General features: G+C 38.0%; 5 protein-coding genes and 1 long non-coding RNA gene across 17 annotated transcripts in view; 2 read left to right on the top strand and 4 right to left on the bottom strand.

Moving 5' to 3' along the window:
• Nucleotides 1-2147, bottom strand: part of LOC105174820 (polycomb group protein FERTILIZATION-INDEPENDENT ENDOSPERM) — a 4105-nt gene extending 1958 nt beyond the window's left edge. The window contains exons 1-6 of one of the 3 annotated variants that reach the window (XM_011097029.2): nt 1843-2147; nt 1550-1615; nt 1332-1454; nt 969-1049; nt 739-831; nt 530-605 (exon numbers count right to left, since the gene is read on the bottom strand). In XM_011097029.2, the coding sequence (XP_011095331.1) occupies nt 530-605; nt 739-831; nt 969-1049; nt 1332-1454; nt 1550-1615; nt 1843-2019 (616 nt within the window). In that variant the 5' untranslated portion in view covers nt 2020-2147. The remainder of the gene's footprint in view (nt 1-529; nt 606-738; nt 832-968; nt 1050-1331; nt 1455-1549; nt 1616-1842) is intronic. The other 2 variants (XM_011097026.2, XM_011097027.2) reach the window with 2 other exon arrangements.
• On the top strand, nt 2232-4994 carry LOC110013010. The gene is made up of 2 exons (XR_002288158.1): nt 2232-2553; nt 4708-4994. It is a non-coding gene; the product is annotated as an uncharacterized LOC110013010 (long non-coding RNA).
• On the bottom strand, nt 5121-7520 carry LOC105174818 (polycomb group protein FERTILIZATION-INDEPENDENT ENDOSPERM-like). Of its 5 annotated transcripts, none has more exons than XM_011097023.2 (5): nt 7201-7520; nt 6930-6995; nt 6712-6834; nt 6358-6450; nt 5121-5930 (listed from the first exon to the last, which is right to left on the bottom strand). In XM_011097023.2, the coding sequence occupies exons 1-5, from the start codon at nt 7375-7377 to the stop codon at nt 5793-5795; spliced, it is 597 nt and encodes a 198-aa protein (XP_011095325.1). In that variant the 5' UTR covers nt 7378-7520; the 3' UTR covers nt 5121-5792. The 5 variants fall into 5 exon arrangements, with proteins under 5 accessions (XP_011095325.1, XP_011095324.1, XP_011095323.1 ...); XM_011097022.2 differs by having other exon boundaries at nt 5122-5933; XM_011097021.2 differs by having other exon boundaries at nt 5122-5942.
• LOC105174817 (F-box protein At1g30790-like) lies at nt 7625-13360 on the top strand. Of its 4 annotated transcripts, none has more exons than XM_011097016.2 (5): nt 7625-7906; nt 10057-10240; nt 11087-12342; nt 12622-12658; nt 13005-13360. In XM_011097016.2, the coding sequence occupies exons 3-4, from the start codon at nt 11160-11162 to the stop codon at nt 12645-12647; spliced, it is 1209 nt and encodes a 402-aa protein (XP_011095318.1). In that variant the 5' UTR covers nt 7625-7906; nt 10057-10240; nt 11087-11159; the 3' UTR covers nt 12648-12658; nt 13005-13360. The 4 variants fall into 4 exon arrangements, with proteins under 4 accessions (XP_011095318.1, XP_011095320.1, XP_011095321.1 ...); XM_011097018.2 differs by having other exon boundaries at nt 7625-7900; XM_011097019.2 differs by lacking the exon at nt 10057-10240.
• LOC105174822 (protein NDR1-like) lies at nt 14007-15267 on the bottom strand. The gene has a single exon (XM_011097032.2). It carries the CDS (start codon nt 14748-14750, stop codon nt 14118-14120), a length of 633 nt encoding a protein of 210 aa, XP_011095334.1. The 5' UTR covers nt 14751-15267; the 3' UTR covers nt 14007-14117.
• Nucleotides 15452-17546, bottom strand: LOC105174821 (trafficking protein particle complex subunit 3). Of its 3 annotated transcripts, none has more exons than XM_011097031.2 (5): nt 17380-17539; nt 17168-17265; nt 16914-17013; nt 16025-16207; nt 15452-15864 (listed from the first exon to the last, which is right to left on the bottom strand). In XM_011097031.2, the coding sequence occupies exons 1-5, from the start codon at nt 17410-17412 to the stop codon at nt 15742-15744; spliced, it is 537 nt and encodes a 178-aa protein (XP_011095333.1). In that variant the 5' UTR covers nt 17413-17539; the 3' UTR covers nt 15452-15741. The 3 variants fall into 3 exon arrangements, with proteins under 3 accessions (XP_011095333.1, XP_011095332.1, XP_020554100.1); XM_011097030.2 differs by having other exon boundaries at nt 17384-17536; XM_020698441.1 differs by having other exon boundaries at nt 15787-15886; nt 17384-17546.

An 18830-nucleotide genomic window follows, 5' to 3' on the forward strand; every position in this document is an offset into this window, starting at 1 on the left:
ATATAAATTCAATTAAAATATTATATCAACAGTACTAACAACAATATGCACTATCCACACTTGTAAGTTATTTCTTTTGTCAGTAAAAAGAGGGCAAAAATAATAAAAACATCAACAACTTTGCAGCACAAATAATAATGTAAGAACTAGTCATATTTAAGACTCAAAAGGTTTGATAGAGAGGCAAATAGGAGAAAGAATTCTGACTACTGAAAATACGATGGATAGAAAACAAAAGTACATTAATCTCAATTTCCAGTTATCATAAGAGTGAAAACTGATCAATTGTGTAACTTTCAACGATCATCGTTTGGGGTTACCAGCAGAGGTAAATATATTATAATTATATAGTATAGTTTGAAGGAACAAAAAAAAAACAATGAACTTGTAATATCAGTTGGATGAACAGGAGCTACATATCAGCAAACAATCATAAAAAACCCCTCTGAAACATATTGCATTTGTCATGCTTGTAGGCCAGATGTAGTATTGAAAAGGTAGAACAACAAGATAGGACCGACCACTCTACCTTTCATTGACCAGATCTTGACAGTGTTATCCATTCCACAGCTTGCAATACGGTATATGTCAGAAGGATGGAAGTCCTAAGGCATCCATAACCCATGAAAAGTAAGATGCTCATAGGCCAATTCAACACAGAACCACCATATTCCGAAAAAATGAACAAAGAAACAGAGAGAGCATACAGGAATTAAGTTCAACATGGCGTTCACATACCACACTAAGGACTTCATTGCGATGCCCACCAGCACCAGCAAATATCAAGATGCATATCCCTGTATGAATATTCCACAGGCGTACAGATTCATCCTGACGACATTTTATTGTTAAGCAAGTTCCATGCAAGTGAATACCAACAAAGTAGTCATTAATATGTCAAATCATATTTGTAAATTGGTTAATCACATTAAGCACACACAACAGGGATCACTTTTTGAAGCACTTACTTTGCTTGCTGACACAACAAGGGATGGTTTCAGTGGCTGAGTCCGAATTTCATTTATTGAATCTCCATGACCAACAAAACTCTGCAAACGTAACAATAGGAGGAAATGAAAAATTAATTAACTCTTTTTTGATAAAGTCAGATTTGTTCCCAGAACAACTTCCACTGAAAAAATGAAGCATATATACTCCAGACAGACAATGACACGCAAAACAAGTTAGAACAAAGCATCATATACAATCAAAATGGTGCTTGTTGCATATTTCATTATTCTACTCTACTTGTCTTCTTTGGGTTTCAATATGATAATATATGATGCAAGTACCCAAAAGCCCAATACTTAGCTTTCGGACAAAAAGAATACCTTGTATATCTTCTCACTGCCAGTATCAATAACACGAATAATCCCATTAAGTCCTCCAGCCACCAAGAATGGAGTTCCATCAATATTGCAAGCCCAACTGACAGTGTAAAAGGATTCATCTTTCTGATCTACACAGCAATTGGAAAAACAGATGCTGCCTGAGAATACGTGTCACTATTAAAAACTCAAGCTAGTCATTAGGAACTAAAATTTCTTACATCTTCATCAATGTAGGACTGCAGCACAGCTATAACACCACCTTCTAGGCACTGGTATACTGTCACCTAAGAAATACCAAAAGTATAAAACGAGTTTATTACAAAAACCCTCCCCTTTGACAAAATACACTAAAACGAACAAAGGAAAAAAACGAAAAGAACACAGGCAAGAAAGCTCCAGAAGTGTTTTTTGAGCAGCGGAAGTAAAAAAGATCAATCTTTTTCATTTATATCAAGAATTGAAAGATACATAGTAAGTAGAAAATATCACAAAGAGGAACACGAGCACCTACGCGATTTCCACCGGCGGTGGCGAAGGCGTTGAAGTAACGGGAGTCGATGAAGTTAAAAACCACGGCGTAAATAGGGCGTTTGCCTTCCTGTAGTCTGTTGGTCACTCTATACTCCCGCTTCTTCGACGGCGTTAGTGAACCCACCACCGGCTCGCAGCCCAACGGAATCTTTGCCATTCCCCCCACCGGAGCAGATTTACACCACGGCTCCTTATGCCCTTCACTGCCGAGATTCAGTCACAGCAGTGGTTTTACTTTTTACTAGCGCTGTACCAGCATTCTTGACTGAGATCGCGTAATGGAAAAAGAAGTCGCTGGTTTTCCAATGCGACTCCGCTATTTGAAAACGGACTTATATTAAGTGGGCTTCCCTAAAATGGCCCAACCCAAAGTTTTACGGGCCTATTAAGAAATTCACCCCAACAGTTAGTTGAGGTCCGATACGCCATGACCCCGGAACTCATAAACAGCTTCAAGAATCAAAAACACAGTTTGCTTTGCGGAAACCAGGTTGCAAGATTTACGACGTTAAATTTTCTCGTAATGCGCTTCTGGTTCTACAAATCCTGTCCCTTTGAGAGATCAGTCTCATTATGTGCTGGAAACTCAATTGCTGCCTCAATTATACCATTGTCTTCTCCGAGGTGTACCATGCAGCGGAAGGGGATGCAATTACATGAAGAATTGGCTTTTGTTGGTTGCGCAACTGATGTACGGGCGAGTTTTCACTTTATTAACTTGTTTCCGTGAAACCCTTTTGAGATTTGGTGGAAATAGTGCGTTGAAGTATGAATTTGATTTTATACGGGGTTGTATGCATGTCTGTTTATGTTATTGACAAGTATGAAAATCTGGGGAAAAAGGAACCTTGGTTTGTGAAGCTTGGTAGATTAGACTATTTGGAGAGAAGGAATGGACGTTGCTCTGGAGGCAGGCCTAGATGATACATCTTTAAAGATTGACTGGAATAGAGTAATTAAGTTGTTGTTCTTCTGTTGCGGGTTCATATGAATGTGTGTATTGTTGGAAAGGATCAGAATCTTGGGGGAAGGATAGGATCCATAAAGTTGTAAACTGTTCTTTTCAGGAGGATTTAATGGGAAGTGGTGAATTTTTAGTCGACCATAGATGCCAAATTGGGGTGATATTGTTGCTTGTGTCATTCCTGATTTTTTTTGGGACCTTTTTGTGCTAGCTGTCTTCTGTCAATCTGTCATGCACCTCTGCTGGGCGGAAGAAGACGACATACGTTGATTTACCAACCTTTTCCAAGGTTTAGATTTTGGAAGATTATGGAAATGGGTTTTTCTCTAACAAAGAACTTAGGTGATTCCTAAGAGCAGAGAACTTTTGCTATTAAGTGATACCAATTTGCTCAATCTCCCTTGTCCTGGAGGATGGGAAGCTTATCAGACTTTAAAAATTGTTTGTCACTTAGACAAAGCATTTTACAGTTAACAGATTGTAGAATCCCCAGTTCACAAATATCTATATCTATATATATTTTAAGTTTTTGGTTAATTAGGGTAAAAGGCAATCTCAAGCGTTAGTTCTTATGACCACCACAGCCTCTTTTAAACTGAGATATTTTGTTTGTTTCCTTGGAAGTAGAATTTGCTAATAAGTACGTCACTAGGAAAGAGACAAAAAAGGAAACTTGGATGTTTAAAGTTGTGTATTTTGTGCTTAACTAAACTCTGCTTCTTGGTTTCTAAGACAATTCGTATTAATAATTTCATAGTTTTTGGCTGATGAGTAGTGTGCTTGAACCAACTCACAGTTGCAGAATACATCCTGCATACTGCTGAGGGATAAGGGATAAGTTTTGGCAAAATTCTCCATTTGCTCAGCTCCTTTTTTGTTCATGTCAATAATCAGTATGAATCTGGAAGTGTTTGCAATTTTTTTTCTCCATACATGTAAACATGATGTTGGTGGTAAAATTTCGATATAATTGAGCACAATTGGTTTCCATTTTTAGACATGCAAACACTAGCGGCTTGAGTTGTAAGGGCCTCTATTTATTTTCTACATCTTAAAGGAGATGAATATCCCTTGGAGCTCTATAATTTCCTTTACTTGTGCTTACAATTATTGAATGTTTTGTTCATAATTGGAAGCAAGCAATATTGTTTCTGAATTTGCTATGGAGGAACATACGTTCTAAACTTTAGGCCTTCTTATTGGGCAATTTGTGATTCACTAGACTTAAATTTTGTGGCCAAATTCTGATACGCTCTTGGTATGGGAGATTAATAAGAACCAATTGGTTATCATTTTCTTTTGAATAATTGGAGCACTTAAACCAACTTTCTATAGTAGTCTATTCAGATTTTTAGACAGCAAGATTTTATTCTTTAGCTGAATTTCTCCATTTGTCAACTCATTAGTTACCTCAGCTAATGTCCGTTGTAAATCTACTTAATATTGGACTACATTGACGGTTGTATAGAGTCTTGATTGGCATGAAAAGGTACAAATTCAAATGCAAACCAACTTTTCCTAGGTATACAGCAACTGGATTACTGATGATGAAAACCAATTCGATGGGCTTGGTTAGGATCTCTGGAAATCGGAACATGGTAATTGTGATCAATGTAGCAAAGGTTTTTAATATCAAGGTTCTGTTTGAAAATTAATGGACTGAGCTTTTGCTTGATTTAACAGTGCCTTGAAATAATTGATAATTTCTGAACCTTCTTGATAGTTTGTTTGCTACATTGCAGGAATAATAAAATGTTTGATTTAATAATCCTGAATTTTATTTATTCAAATTATTTTGTGCACCACCTTGCCCTCATACGGCCTTGGAATGTGGGCCAGCAAGAAGTTCAGTAATTATAGGATTTGTAATTTTTGGACTAGGTTTGGGCAAGCCTCATTGAGCCGCTTGCAAACACAACCGTTACTCGTATCCAACTGGCTGTGGCTGTTGCCAAACACTATTTAAGACTTCGTTGAGGGTTTATTCTTTATTCTCATTTCACACCATCCACCGACACGACTGACAAAGACGAGCGGGCGGCCGTTACATAACTTCACGTGGTAGTTCCTTTTTTTTCTCTCTCTCTCTCTCTCTTTATTTTTTTTTTCCCATTATTGTGTTATTATTAGTCCATGGTTACGTATAGATCTTTTGAATACTTTTTTGGTACAATCTTTTATTTCATATCAATTTTTCCTTTTGATTACTGCTTGACTTTTCACCATGATGCCTACAGTTCTATGGTTTATATGTTAGTCAATTTTTGTGTTTTATAACTTTCAATTGGTTTCTAGAACACCATGTTATCGATTGGTGTTAATCAAGGAATTGGTTGCTTCTTTTGTATTATTTTTTCGTTCTTCTTCAAAGATCCATAAATCATTTGTCATTTGTGAATTTTCTCTTACCCATACATCGATTGATGCCTGATCTGATAAGGAAAAACTAGAATGCCATTTCAGGGTGGCTTGCTTCTTGTTATCCGGGGGAACAATTAACTAGTTTGTTATAAGTGGGGAATAGCGTGTGGAACTATCATAAATAATGTCTATTTGACCTTGAATGTGGCTTAAAAGGTAGGGAATTGTTTGAAAAGAAGCATCAATGACAAGTTTAAAAATATACATGGTGGCCGGGTTTACTTGTTCCTCCTTTAATTTGTCACTTCCCATAGTCAAGTTAGTGCCTTAAGCTCCTCAAAAGGTTTTTCATACTGTAATTTGAGTCAGTGTAGTTAATAGCGCGCCATGTGCCGAGGCGCAGCCCTCGCGCCATACGGCGTCCATGGCGACGCCCTTCTATATGGCGTCGCTGTAGCGCGCGCCTGGGCGCCATTTCGGCATTGCCCCAGGCGCGCGCCATCTGAAGGGGCCTGGGCAGTGGGCTGCTAGCTAGGCAGCTCGCCCAGGCCCATGAAATTAAAAAAGAAAAGGTAAACCCTAATTAAAAAAAGGAATTTGACTCTTCAGTTCTCCCATGACCCTTCAGTTCTCTCTTCTCTTCTTCGATTCTTCATGTGCCAAGTGCCAACACATCTTCTTCTTACTTCTTCTCTAGTTTTCTTCTTCTCTTCCATATAACTTACAGGCATCTTGTGCTGCCGCTGCTGTTCACACTTCACATGACTTTATAGTAGATTTTTGCCAAAAATCATGAAACTCAAAACTGCATGCAGCACGCTTAAAGATGATGAAGTAACTATTGTTTAGATTCTTATAAATACAATATAAATATTATATATATATAACGCATTTAATACTAATTATATAAATATATAGATTATTTGTTATATTTGCGCCAACCTTCTAAAAGGCGCACGCCACGCCGAGCGCCGTGCGCCATGGCTCTAGGAGCCCTTGGCGTCATTGTGCGCCGTGTGCCACTAACTACTATGGTCCTAAGGCATCCATAACCCATGAAAAGTAAGATGCTCATAGGCCAATTCAACACAGAACCACCATATTCCGAAAAAATGAACAAAGAAACAGAGAGAGCATAAAGGAATTAAGTTCAACATGGCGTTCACATACCACACTAAGGACTTCATTGCGATGCCCACCAGCACCAGCAAATATCAAGATGCATATCCCTGTATGAATATTCCACAGGCGTACAGATTCATCCTGACGACAATTTATTGTTAAGCAAGTTCCATGCAAGTGAATACCAACAAAGTAGTCATTAATATGTCAAATGAAGCATATATACTCCAGACAGACACTGACACGCAAAACAAGTTAGAACAAAGCATCATATACAATCAAAATGGTGCTTGTTGCATATTTCATTATTATACTCTACTTGTGTTCTTTGGGTTTCAATATGATAGTATATGATGGAAGTACCCAAAAGCCCAATACTTAGCTTTCGGACAAAAAGAATACCTTGTATATCTTCTCACTGCCAGTATCAATAACACGAATAATCCCATTAAGTCCTCCAGCCACCAAGAATGGAGTTCCATCAATATTGCAAGCCCAACTGACAGTGTAAAAGGATTCATCTTTCTGATCTACACAGCAATTGGAAAAACAGATGCTGCCTGAGAATACGTGTCACTATTAAAAACTCAAGCTAGTCATTAGGAACTAAAATTTCTTACATCTTCATCAATGTAGGACTGCAGCACAGCTATAACACCACCTTCTACGCACTGGTATACCGTCACCTAAGAAATACCAAAAGTATAAAACGAGTTTATAGCAAAAACCCTCCCCTTTGACAAAATACACTAAAACGAACAAAGGAAAAAAACGAAAAGAACACAGGCAAGAAAGCTCCAGAAGTGTTTTTTGAGCAGCGGAAGTTTATATCAAGAATTGGACGATACATAGTAAGTAGAAAATATCACAAAGAGGAACACGAGCACCTACGCGATTTCCACCGGTGGTGGCGAAGGCGTTGAAGTAACGGGAGTCGATGAAGTTAAAAACCACGGCGTAAATAGGGCGTTTGCCTTCCTGTAGTCTGTTGGTCGCTCTATACTCCCGCTTCTGCGACGGCGTTAGTGAACCCACCACCGGCTCGCAGCCCAACGGAATCTTTGCCATTCCCCCCACCGGAGCAGATTTACACCACCGCTCCTTATGCCCTTCACTGCCGAGATTCAGTCACAGCAGTGGTTTTACTTTTTACTTGCGTTTGAAAGCCGAGGATGTCTCAGTCTAGCGCTGTACCAGCATTCTTGACTGAGATCGCGTAATGGAAAAAGAAATCGCTGGTTTACAAATGCGACTCCGCTATTTGAAAACGGACTTATATTAAGTGGGCTTCCCTAAAATGGCCCAACCCAAAGGGGTCCGATACGCCATGACCCCGGAACTCATAAACAGCTTCAAGAATCAAAAACACAGTTCGCTTTCCGGAAAACAGGTTGCAAGATTTACGACGTTAAACTTTCTCGTAATGCGCTTCTGGTTCTACAAATCCTGTCCCTTTGAGAGATCAGTCTCATTATGTGCTGGAAACTCAATTGCTGCCTCAATTATACCATTGTCTTCTCCGAGGTGTACCATGCAGCGGAAGGGGATGCAATTACATGAAGAATTGGCTTTTGTTGGTTGCGCAACTGATGTACGGGTGAGTTTTCACTTTATTAACTTGTTTCCGTGAAACCCTTTTGAGATTTGGTGGAAATAGTGCGTCGAAGTACGAATTTGATTTTATACGGGGTTGTATGCATGTCTGTTTATGTTATTGATAAGTATGAAAATCTGGGGAAAAAGGAACCTTGGTTTGTGAAGCTTGGTAGATTAGACTATTTGGAGAAAAGGAATGGACGTTGCTCTGGAGGCAGGCCTAGATGATACATCTTTAAAGATTGACTGGAATACAGTAATTAAGTTGTTGTTCTTCTGTTGCGGGTTCATATGAATGTGTGTATTGTTGGAAAGGATCAGAATCTTGGGGGAAGGATAGGATCCATAAAGTTGTAAACTGTTCTTTTCAGGAGGATTTAATGGGAAGTGGTGAATTTTTAGTCGACCATAGATGCCAAATTGGGGTGATATTGTTGCTTGTGTCATTCCTGATTTTTTTTGGGACCTTTATGTGCTAGCTGTCTTCTGTCAATCTGTCATGCACCTCTGCTGGGCGGAAGAAGACGACATACGTTGATTTACCAACCTTTTCCAAGGTTTGGATGTTGGAAGATTATGGAAATGGGTTTTTCTCTAACAAAGAACTTAGGTGATTCCTAAGAGCAGAGAATTTTTGCTATTAAGTGATACCAATTTGCTCAATCTCCCTTGTCCTGGAGGATGGGAAGCTTATCAAACTTTAAAAATTGTTTGTCACTTAGACAAAGAGTTTTACAGTTAACAGATTGTAGAATCCCCAGTTCACAAATATCTATATCTATATATATTTGAAGTTTTAGGTTAATTAGGGTAAAAGGCAATCTCAAGCGTTAGTTCTTATGACCACCACAGCCTCTTTTAAACTGAGATATTTTGTTTGTTTCCTTGGAAGTAGAATTTGCTAATAAGTACGTGACTAGGAAAGAGACAAAAAGGAACCTTGGATGTTTAAAGTTCTGTATTTTGTGCTTAACTAAACTCTGCTTCTTGGTTTCCAAGACAATTCGTATTAATAATTTCATAGTTTTTGGCTGATGAGTAGTGTGCTTGAACCAACTCACAGTTGCAGAACACATCCTGCATACTGCTGAGGGATAAGGGATAAGTTTTGGCAAAATTCTCCATTTGCTCAGCTCCTTTTTTGTTCATGTCAATAATCAGTATGAATCTGGAAGTGTTTGCAATTTTTTTTCTCCATACATGTTTAAACATGATGTTGGTGGTAAAATTTCGATATAATTGAGCACAATTAGTTTCCATTTTTAGACATGCAAACACTAACGGCTTGAGTTGTAAGGGCCTCTATTTATTTTCTACATCTTAAAGGAGATGAATATCCCTTGGAGTTCTATAATTTCCTTTACTTGTGCATTACAATTATTGAATGTTTTGTTAATAATTGGAAGCAAGCAATATTGTTTCTGAATTTGCTATGGAGGAACAAACGTTCTAAACTTTAGGCCTTCTTATTGGGCAATTTGTGATTCACTAGACTTAAATTTTGTGGCCAAATTCTGATACGCTCTTGGTATCGGAGATTAATAAGAACCAATTGGTTATCATTTTCTTTTGAACAATTGGAGCACTTAAACCAACTTTCTATAGTAGTCTATTCAGATTTTTAGACAGCAAGATTTTATTCTTTAGCTGAATTTCTCCATTTGTCAACTCATTAGTTACCTCAGCTAATGTCCGTTGTAAATCTACTTAATATTGGACTACATTGACGGTTGTATAGAGTCTTGATTGGCATGAAAAGGTACAAATTCAAATGCAAACCAACTTTTCCTAGGTATACAGCAACTGGATTACTGATGATGAAAACCAATTCGATGGGCTTGGTTAGGATCTCTGGATATCGGAACATGGTAATTGTGATCAATGTGGCAAAGGTTTTTAATATCAAGGTTTTGTTTGAAAATTAATGGACTGAGCTTTTGCTTGATTTAACAGTGCCTTGAAATAATTGATAATTTCTGAACCTTCTTGATAGTTTGTTTGCTACATTGGATGAATAATAAAATGTTTGATTTAATAATCCTGAATTTTATTTATTCAAATTATTTTGTGCACCACCTTGCTCTCATATGGGCTTGAAATGTGGGCCAGCAAGAAGTTCAGTAATTATAGGATTTATAATTTTTGGACTAGGTTTGGGCAAGCCTCATTGAGCCCCTTGCAAACACAACCGTTACTCGTATCCAACTGGCTGTGGCTGTTGCCAAACACTATTTAAGACTTCGCTGAGGGTTTATATCTTCTTTAGTCTCATTTTACACCATCCACCGCCACGACTGACAAAGACGATCGGGCTGCCGTTACATAATTTCACGTGGTAGTTCTTCATTTTTTTTCTCTCTTTTCCTTTTTTTTCCATTCTTGTGTTATTATTAGTCCATGGTTACGTATAGATCTTTTGAATTCTTTTTTGGTACAATCTTTTATTTCATATCAATTTTTCCTTTTGATTACTGCTTGACTTTTCACCAGGTTGCCTGCAGTTCTATGGTTTATATGTTAGTCAATTTTTGTGTTTTATAACTTTCAATTGGTTTCTAGAACACCATGTTATCGATTGGTGTTAATCAAGGAATTGGTTGCTTCTTTTGTATTATTTTTTCGTTCTTCTTCAAAGATCCATAAATCATTTGTCATTTGTGAATTTTCTCTTACCCATACATTGATTGATGCCTGATCTGATAAGGAAAAACTAGAATGAAGACGATCTGCAAATAAATGAAAGGGTGGTAGCGGAAAGTTGGGGTATGCCATTTCAGGGTGGCTTGCTTCTTGTTATCAGGAGGAACAATTAACTAGTTTGTTATAAGTGGGGAATAGCGTGTGGAATTATCATAAATGCTGTCTATTTGACCTTGAATGTGGCTTAAAAGGTAGGGAATTGTTTGAAAAGAAGCATCAATGACAAGTTTAAAAATATACATGGTGGCCGGGTTTACTTGTTCCTCCTTTAATTTGTCACTTCCCATAGTCAAGTTAGTGCCTTAAGCTCCTCAAAAGATTTTTCATACTGTAATTTGAGTGGAGTCTGTCTGTTATCTAACCTTACAAAAATGGTAAAGAGAGCTATGGAATTGTTAGTGCTGTTAAGTTTGAATTTGTTAATATACCTGAATAATGGCATCTAGTGCATGAACCATTAACTGATCACTACATTTTGCAGATCAAATCATTAATAGGCAGGCAATTTACCTTGAGGTGCTTTGCTCTCCTGAGAAAAAAGGAAAAACGTTATCATGTCTCAGGGTGGAGGTAACCAGGTTCGATTGAGTTGTGATGATGACCCTAACATAGGGTACATTGAAGGCATTATGGCAACTATCCTCTCGAAACTTCCAGTGACTTCTGTGCTAAAGTTTAAAGTAGTCTCGAAGTTTTGGAATAAGCTGATACGTAACCAACAATTTGCTCAGCTGCAATTTAGCTCTTTCCCAAAAACACCAAAGCTAATTTTGTATGTTTGTGGTAACAACTCTGGGGGCCGTAGCAAGCTGTACTTGATGGAAAGAAGTGGAAGACTTAGCAAGCCGTATGTGATGGACAGAAGTGGAAGAATCAGACCTTATTTGACCTTTCCTAATCTTGACCGGAGCAGCTCTTTACAATTGATCTCTTGCTTCAATGGTCTATTATGTTGCACTAAATCAGTGGGAACAGAAGACTTGGACATCCAAATCTGCAATCCTGCCACTCGGGAAGTACTAGAGGTTCCCAAAGGTAGCCCATGTGCTGAAACTCCATCAATTGGAGTAGTCTTTGATCCAGATACAAACAAATACCAAATCTTGCGTTTTGTTTCTGCTGCATCTGGATCTGAAGTCAGTACTTGCAAGTGTGAAATTTATACACCTGAAGGTGGAGATTGGAGAAGCATTCCTGATGTTGTGCAAGGTCCTGTAGCTAACCCTGCTTGTCCCTCATTCCCAACTCATGCATGTGCTGGAGGAAGGATGTACTGGTTGGTCTGGTCAAAAGAAGACCGTGAGGTGCCTGATTACATTCTTTCCATTGATATGAATAACACCATCACTAGAGTTGAGCTACCAGGGGGTCCGGATGACCCAGATGAATTCAACATATTTACATTCTTGGTTGACTATGAAGGTCGTTTGGCACTTGTGTGTGTGGATGATGATGAAACTTATGTGGATATATGGTCATTGATAGACCCCAGTGAATCAACTTGGGTTCTTGAAGGGTGTGCTGAACTTCAGATAGATGGTTTTCTTGAGGGCATCAACTCAATAGTTTCCGTAGAAAATGAATTGCTCTTTATTATGAAGCCTGGTTTTGGCACATCCTTTGGCTTCCACTTCCTCAACTTGGCTGACTGGACTTGGAGGACCCCTATTCGTCGTAGGTTCCGGATGGGAAGCTCTGAACCTGTTGCATTTCGGTATACTGAAAGCCTTTTGAGATGTAAGCCATTTAATTTTTCTTAACTCTATAGTTATATGCAAAAGTTTGATTTTTGTCTGTGGTGCTAAAGAGTCTCTGTATTTGAACAAAACCCAAGTTGCAATTTTCTCATATGCTTCCAGTCTCCTACTCCACAAGAATTTGTTCATCTTAAAACCTAAGAGCAACCTCTTAAGCTGATTCAATGTACTAGCATCAGATGAGAGATCAGTGATTCTGATGCATGGAACGTGGAGCTTATCGGTTATTGACTAATTATTCTTTTCATGTTCTATGTAGGTGATGCAACCAATGATACTGAGTAGCACAACTTCTGGTAAACTACTATTTCAACTATCATACTATTTTGCCTCACATTGTTTATGTGAAGATCTTTCTATCTATGACTTGCGGTTTATTTTCTTCTTCTTCATCAGTCGTTTTTCCATCTAATTGCTTGCACGCTCTTTTGCCTACTGTGTTCTATTCACATAACATAATAGAACATATAGAAGTTCATAACGAACAATTTATGATTTAGAGAGGTAAAAAAACTGCAGCTGCCTTTTCTTTATCAAGTTCTGATCCTTTTTTCTAAACAGTGAACTTCCAGTTTGATATGTACTTGGGAGTGTGAGGAATTACATAGCTTTTTCACTTTTATGTCTGTGTTGCCTATACAGGTGCAGTGAAGATTGATGTTGGTGAATGGCTGATGGGCTTGGGTCGGTTGGAGGAAGATGTAGGGCTTGAACTACTTATATTTGGGCTGCGTTGGCGCTCAGGTTGTCGGTGTCTGGGCTGGCTGATGAAACAGTTGGTTTATAGTATCCCTTTCTTTTCTTCTTGTAGTAGTAATAAGGATTTAAGGATTTCCGAAGTTATTTCTCTACAGATTCTAAGTCTGAGAGGTTTGGTTTTGCTTAAGGATTTCTACTACATCTGCTAATTTCTGCTTGTTTTATGAGAAGGATTCTGGACCTGTTTCTCTCTCTGTCCTCTTTTTTCTATATGGAAGTTATGATGACAAATGAAAATAGTTATCTAGCTCATTTTGTTCGTTTGTCTGGTGTGTGTGCAATAATTGATTAATTCTTGGGACGATGTTCAATTAACCGATAATCAAATGTTGCACTTGGAGTGAGTTTTGTTTTTGTATGTGTAAAAATAAAATATGCTTGAATTAGTACGTTTTGAGTTAATTATCTTAGGAATTGCGCTTTTAGTTCTACAATATAAAAAAGGAGGTGCAGTACTTTTTTAACATATTTAGTTTAATGGGAATAGAAAACATTGAATATGATGCCTATTAGACCTTCATTTTTGGATGAAAATCACTTTTTCTGCCGTGAAAGTTGGTTTTCAACAATTTGAAAAATCAATATTCTACTTTTGATCCTATAAAATAAAAAGTGTTGCACTTTTAGTTATGTACTTCATGGGATTAATATTTCATGGGACGTATTGTTCCATAGCTCAATTTTGGAATAGTTTTTCTACTCAAGGACAAGATATTTCGATTATGATGTTTGGTAATAACTTTCTGTATGAAAAAATAAATATTATTTTTAAATTAAAATATCTTGAGATACAATGAAATGACAATATATTTGGATTAAATATTTTGTGATAATTTTTCTATAAAAGGACAAGATATTTTGTAATAATTTTTATATGAAAAAAAGTAACAGAATACAACTTATGATCATATTCCACAAATAAAATCTCGTCAAATATAATCTTACAATTTAAATTAGTATACAATTGAAAATAATACCAAAGAAGATCTCATTGTTTTACAAGAATAAAATGATCAAGAAAGTGAAAATGAGAAATGAGAGCAGCCGCACCCATTGGGTAGCCGGATCCGGGGCCCCGGACTTTAGTTTAATCCCTTTCCGGTTGACCTTCTGCCCCGAGTCGTTGACCACCACATCACTACCTACCACTAAGCTGTGCCTCTTCGTGTACCAAACCATGATCTTAAACTTCACCCTGGTAGCCAATCTCACCCTGAAACTCACCGTCGAACCGTTGGCAACGGCGTCACGCGCGTCCGCCCACGGCAGGCCACTGGCGTCCACCAAGGCTCGCCGGTGAGTGTTTTTGTTGTGTCCTTGGTAGAACTCCGGCACGGTGAAGTTGGCGATGGGGAGGGTAGAGTTGTAGAAAAAGGTCAAGCTGATGTTAGCATAGTGTACGCCTTTGTCTTTCATGCCGTTGTCGAGCTTGAGATCGAAACGTATGGTGTGGTTGTTCCTGGTGGCAGTGGAATTATCGGATCTGTTGAGGGCAGGAATATAAAAGTCTTGGATGGAGCAAGTGGGTTTGGAGGTGCGTAGGCTTAGCCACATGAAGAGGGCGGTGAGGCCGGACGTAAATATGAAGCTGCAGCAGCATCTGCAACATCCGCCGCCGCCTTCCGGCATGCCTCCGCCGAAGAAACGCCTTCTTCTACTAGGAACGATGGATGGAAAGAGACAGAGATGGATTGATTATTAACTTATATATACGTGCGTGTATACATATATATGTAGGTGGATTGATCTTGACTCGTTTGAGAGAAATAAACTTCGGGGAGGGGCCAAATCATTGGAATATCACTCTTTTTTATAGGAACTTGCACTATGGGGTCCTCTTTTGGCCAGCTGCTAAGCTCCTAAGTCACATTCGAGATGGACTTTTTAATGGTTTAAATTGGAATCATTACCTTACTATTAACAATGAGTCATTGAACTTATTAAAGAAAACAGAATGAGTCGTTGCAGACTGAAATTAACATTTCCAGAAAAGTGGCTACTCTGTAAGGGTAGAATATTCAGCCTTGCAGACGTTGAACACAATCATTGTTTGCTTCATCGTGTTTTGCCTTGTAAGCAGAGAGTCATTATCATTTCTGCACTAGTGCTTGCTTCAAGTTCGTGTTTCAAACTCACAAACGCATAAGGGCTCTCTTCCCAGAAAGAAAAAGGATGATGGGCGACTTCAGGGAGGCCTCCATATGTCCTCTGAGCATGCTAAGATATTAGCCTAAGTATTAACTGCATGCTTAACCGAGAGATTGCGGCAAGGGACAAAATGAACTTTTTGCATTAGTTAACTAAGAACTAATCACCTAAAATAGAAATCGTACTGCAAAAGCCGATATCACTACTCTTTTCAACAAGTGCCTAACATATCTTTGGTGCAGTACATTGAGTTCATCCTAAACCGGTCTTGCTTCAAGCTCAAGTCAGTAAACTTCAATAGAAACTACAAAAAACAAAAGACAAATATCCTAACCACGGAAATCAGCATAAGGTAGTCTCATGCTACGGAGAATACCTAACTCTGAACAAGTAGGCTAGAGGTAATTGGAGTGGAGGAACTAAGGAAAACCTGAATGATAGAAGGGAACTGGAAGGTTTCAAAGGACACATGTTACTCATCATCTTTATAAGGGTACTCTTCTGGAACTTGTTTCAGAAGTTTCACCTGCAGCTCGAACACATCATCCCCTCTAAGCATATCACGCAGCCACGTGACTTCTGTTTTCATTGACACCTGAAGGAGAAGGAAAGAGAAACTGAGGCGTAAATGTGAGCCAATTCTACTATGTAATATGATGGACAAACAATTGATGAGAATAGACATAGTAGAATTCCACTCAAAGCAAAACCTTTTTTTTTAAGGATAAGATGTTTATAGAAGGGATAATGCTCACCATCTCAAGAGCTCCTCGAATGACTCCACTTAAGATATTGCAATAATACAGTCCTTGACAGGTATCAGGAAGCTCAACAAAGTCTACCAGAGGATTATCCTCCAAAATTATACTGCAGGTTGTCCCCTCTGCATCCCAGTTAGTGACAGATGCAGTGACGCCCAGGAACATTTTGAATCCAACCTGTTCGAGAGACATTAAAGAATGGATCTAATAAATCAAAAGGTTCAAACCATTAAAACAGTATAACTTGCATATTTTCCTCCTGTCACCCATTAAAACAAAACCTCCACATAATTCATTCTAAGCTTCCATAAGATGAAAGAGTGAGCCAAAATCAAAGCACCATATAAAGTTCAGGAAAATTCTGAACACTAATTCAAGTTCGGCGAACTTACGTCGGCAAATTTTGAAGAGATCGTATCCCTCCACTTCCATCAATCAAATAATATATGATATATATATATATACTGTTTTCCAATTTCATTAAATAGCAAAAGGGAATTGTTTCTCAAAAACAGCCTCTACATAAGAAGAATAGCATCTGGTCATAGTTTCTACAATAGGTGCAATTTTTGAGAATCAGAAGCCACTGCTTAAACTATATCCATCATGCTTCATCTTTTCACCCACTTTTGTGATAGGAACTCATACGAGAAGGTTTCCTGATTTTATCACTCCAGCTTTAGGTGATACTGGTGCATGTGCAAGTGCTTAGCAAACTTATAATATGATGCATCGCAAAAGCAAAAGGGAAAATCATGCATTCCTTCTGGTTCGAAAAATTTTTAAGTTCTCCTACCAAAATTAAACTAATCCATAATCGAAATTTTGGAAATCTGAAATTCCTTCAAACAGCAATAAATGGGAAGAATACTAGTACAAGCACCTTAGCAATGACTTCAGCAGTTTCTCTAAAATCTACGCATCTGTTAACATTAGATTTTGCAAGAAATTCATCAACTAGCCGAACCCCAATGTTATAACCCCTGCAACATGACATCACAGATACTTAAGAATTCTGCACATAAAAGAAAACTTCAAAACAAAAGCTCATCCAGAGAAACTCACTAGAATCAATTTTTATAAATTGAATAAGTAAAACCATAAAAGCAGTGAAAAACCAGAATAATAAACAATCACATTTGATCGAGCTGCTTGTTGACCTCGTCCACCTCCTCCAGATCGGTGAGGAGCTGGCGCACGATAGCACCGTATGTTAGAGTGAATAGCTCCGCGTTCTGAGAACAATCAAACAACATTACTAACCACGATAACAGAACAAAACTATTAACTACCAAATTGCTCGATGAAACGTCCACGAATCGGATAGTGAATAAACAAAGAGGCAATACTTGCCACTCTATCAACGCTGGCAAAAATCGCATCGCCGGACTTGGGGGCGACCGGGGCCATGAGATGGGAGAGAGCTTAGGTCTTCGCCTTGAGAGTGTGAAAATTGAAGATTCGACTGAGCATGTACGACTGAAGGGTGGAAACCGAGGATCCGGATGCTTGAAACACGCTTTCTAAAAGTGCTTGGCATATGAACAGAAATCGTGGTGGTAAAATGGCTGACTAGTGCCTGTAGCGTCACCAGAATTTCAGTAAAATGTGCGAGTAATTTCGAATGACACCAAAAAAATATCCCAACTCTGTTTTTTCTTTTTAAATATATATATATATAATTAAATATTTTATTAAAATAAATCATAAAAAAATATCATGGAGACAGTACCTCCACCTAAAGTAAAAATATATCCTGAACACTCATTACTCCCGTAGTTTTTGACTATGCAGCTAACATCATTATATCCCTCAAGAACTACAGGGAATTGGCCCTAATGTATGCCAGTACACTGTGCACTTGAGGTACTTTAGTACCCCATCCAAAGCACCCTAATGAGTTCCGTCAGGATGATTAACGTATCTAGCCAACTTTGAGACAAAAAAGGATATATATGGTCTCGTGACATTTGCTAGATACTGTAAGCTCCCAATAATTTGAAAATACCTTAGTTGTGCAACCGGAATACCACTTTCATTTTTAAATAAACCTACAGAAGAATCATAAGGTGTCTTAGCAATTCTACTGTTTTTATAACAATTATTTTCTCAACATAGTGAGATTAAGAAATGACTATCCCATCAGTTGAAGGAATCAACTTGATGCTAAGCATTACATCTGACTCACCCATATCCTTCACTTCGAACTTATTTTTCAAAAATAACTTGGTTTCACTAATAATATCTATACATGATCCTATTAATATAATCATCTACATACAGACATAAAATAATTACTTTATCTCTTTTAACTTTACAGATTTATCATTCTTAATCACGGTCAAACCAAAGTAAGAATAGTTTTATCAAACTTTTCATGCCACTTTTCGGGTGCTTGTTTAAGTCCAAGGAGAGACTTAACAAGTTTACAAACTCTGAGCTCGTTACCATGAGCTACAGATCCTTCAAGTTGATCCATGTATATTTCCTCCTCAAGTTCACCATACAAGAATGTTGTTTTCACATCTATCTGGTGAATTGGGAGATTATACATCGAAGCAATTGTAGTCAACCGAGCTACCGAAAAATAGGTATCGAAATAGTTTACTCCCTCCTTTTGTTTAAAACCCTTAGCCACCAATTTGGCTTTAAACTCATCTATGGCCCCATCAAGTTTTAATTTCTTCTTTGAAAATTCACTTACACCCAATAGTAGCATACCCTGGAGGGAGATCGCCTAGCACCCATATTCCATTAGAAACAATAAAGTCCATCTCACTTTTGACAACTTCTTCCCATT

This window comes from Sesamum indicum, linkage group LG12 (genome assembly GCF_000512975.1).
Source record: "Sesamum indicum cultivar Zhongzhi No. 13 linkage group LG12, S_indicum_v1.0, whole genome shotgun sequence".
Classification (NCBI taxonomy): domain Eukaryota; kingdom Viridiplantae; phylum Streptophyta; class Magnoliopsida; order Lamiales; family Pedaliaceae; genus Sesamum; species Sesamum indicum.